At 35.6% G+C, this 1,774-nt stretch overlaps 1 protein-coding gene across 1 annotated transcript in view; it reads left to right on the forward strand.

Moving 5' to 3' along the window:
* Nucleotides 1-1,774, forward strand: part of LOC119593408 (endothelial zinc finger protein induced by tumor necrosis factor alpha-like) — a 10,596-nt gene that overhangs the window by 7,208 nt on the left and 1,614 nt on the right. The window contains exons 10-12 of the mRNA XM_037942337.1: nt 96-240; nt 874-1,030; nt 1,320-1,407. Coding sequence (XP_037798265.1) covers nt 96-240; nt 874-1,030; nt 1,320-1,407 — 390 coding nt within the window. The remainder of the gene's footprint in view (nt 1-95; nt 241-873; nt 1,031-1,319; nt 1,408-1,774) is intronic.

Below are 1,774 nucleotides of genomic sequence, written 5' to 3' on the forward strand. Positions count from 1 at the left end.
TACTCCTTTCATAGAGTAAAGAATTATGCCTTCAAACTAACAGTATAACTAAATTTCTTGAGAGAAATTCATTATATTATTGCATCTTCTTTTAGGTCTGTGGCAACAAATTCATGACACAGAATTCCCTCATGGCACATATGGAAGTACACAGTGACCTGAAGAGATTTGAATGTACTTTCTGCAAGAAAAAATTCAAACGCAAAGAGAAATTGAAGTACCACGAGAGAATACATACAGGTGAGATGATATATGAATGATATATTATACTGAAGTGATACAGAAATAATAAGTTGTGGATGATGTCAGATAGCTTGCACTTTTTTTTTCTTTACTCTGTGCTCTACTTTATTTTTTTCATTATTGTTATTCCTTTGTATTTGACTTTATTTCACTGGTGTGGTTAGCAATTAAATGTCTGTCATATATTGGAATTTTTTATAAACTCAGATTTTTTAGTTATACCATAAAACTGGATGCTGTCGTTTGATTTGTGATCTAAATATTGCAGAAATTTTATTGATAGCTTAAGTATGTATTCATTTTGAAATGGTAGTTTCACCAGTCACATTGCCTTAGTTATGGCGTTGATCTGGTAATCCTGCTTGATTCTTTCTGTAAAGAAAAAAAGCCACATATTTCTGGCAGTCACAAAAACATTTTGCATACTTTGTTTCAGTAAGACTTCAGTAAACAGAATTATCCTTTATTGTAACTAATTAATGAAAATTGAAGGAAGGAATGAGATGCTTTATTATTAAGAGTACCTAGTTTATATGATTTAATAACATATGGAGCAGTGAAGGGGAAGGGAGCAGTGAGACCACTTGAAACAAAATTGTCCATAAGCCATTCAATTGAACACACTCGTAGGAGAGCGCCCATTCCAATGCCAGATGTGTAACCGTGGATTTGTGAGTAAAACCAAGCTGGATGAACACATGAGCCGTCACCGCGGAGACAGAAGGTACCGCTGTTCATACTGCACCAAGTCTTATGCTGGGGCTTGGGACTTGAAACAACATGTCAGGTGAGTGAGATAATCATGTATTGTGTGCAGGCTTTGCTCTTTGTATTTTACTAATTGAAATGAATAAAAATCTGGAGAAAAGTATTGCATAAGGTTTGTTATTTGTAAAGTAACATTTATAAGTAAAGTAACATATTCTACTTATATCTGTAACTGCAAACAACTAGGAAAATTCATGAAAGAGTATAGTGAGAGTTATGTTGCCATAACCACTGGTGGGTCATTAAGAGGGTTACCTAAACAGAATCACCAATCCATGCATCAACCCTATCATGTTTTGTCATTACAGGAAGGTTCATGACAAACAGTGTGACAAAGTGGCAGTCACAATGGTAGCACCTAATCAAAATGCCAGTGGCAATGCAGCTGTTACTCAGGTAAATTTTGTTCTATGTGTGTACTGACTTGCCATTATAATGTATTTAGAATGTTTTGCAGAGGTAGTTTACAAGCCAGTTGTTCATACTGGTTATGTTGCCTATCTTGTTTCTGAGAGGGAATGTAGTTTCATTGCACCAAAGATTTTGCATATATCTGTTGTAATGAGTAGGGTGTACATGACTAGAAGCCATCTAGTATCAGTGTGTTAGGTCTAAAAGTAGTATTGTTGAGTGGTGTGGTGTGCAACAGACCTGTACAATGAGACATTCCAGGACTAGTTGGTCTCAGAGTAGTGTTGATGAGTCTTTAACAGGCAGCTTCTGTCCATTGGTCTTTGTTGCATTAGAGAAGAGTAAAGCGTTT

This window comes from Penaeus monodon, chromosome 32, assembly GCF_015228065.2.
Source record: "Penaeus monodon isolate SGIC_2016 chromosome 32, NSTDA_Pmon_1, whole genome shotgun sequence".
NCBI lineage: Eukaryota > Metazoa > Arthropoda > Malacostraca > Decapoda > Penaeidae > Penaeus > Penaeus monodon.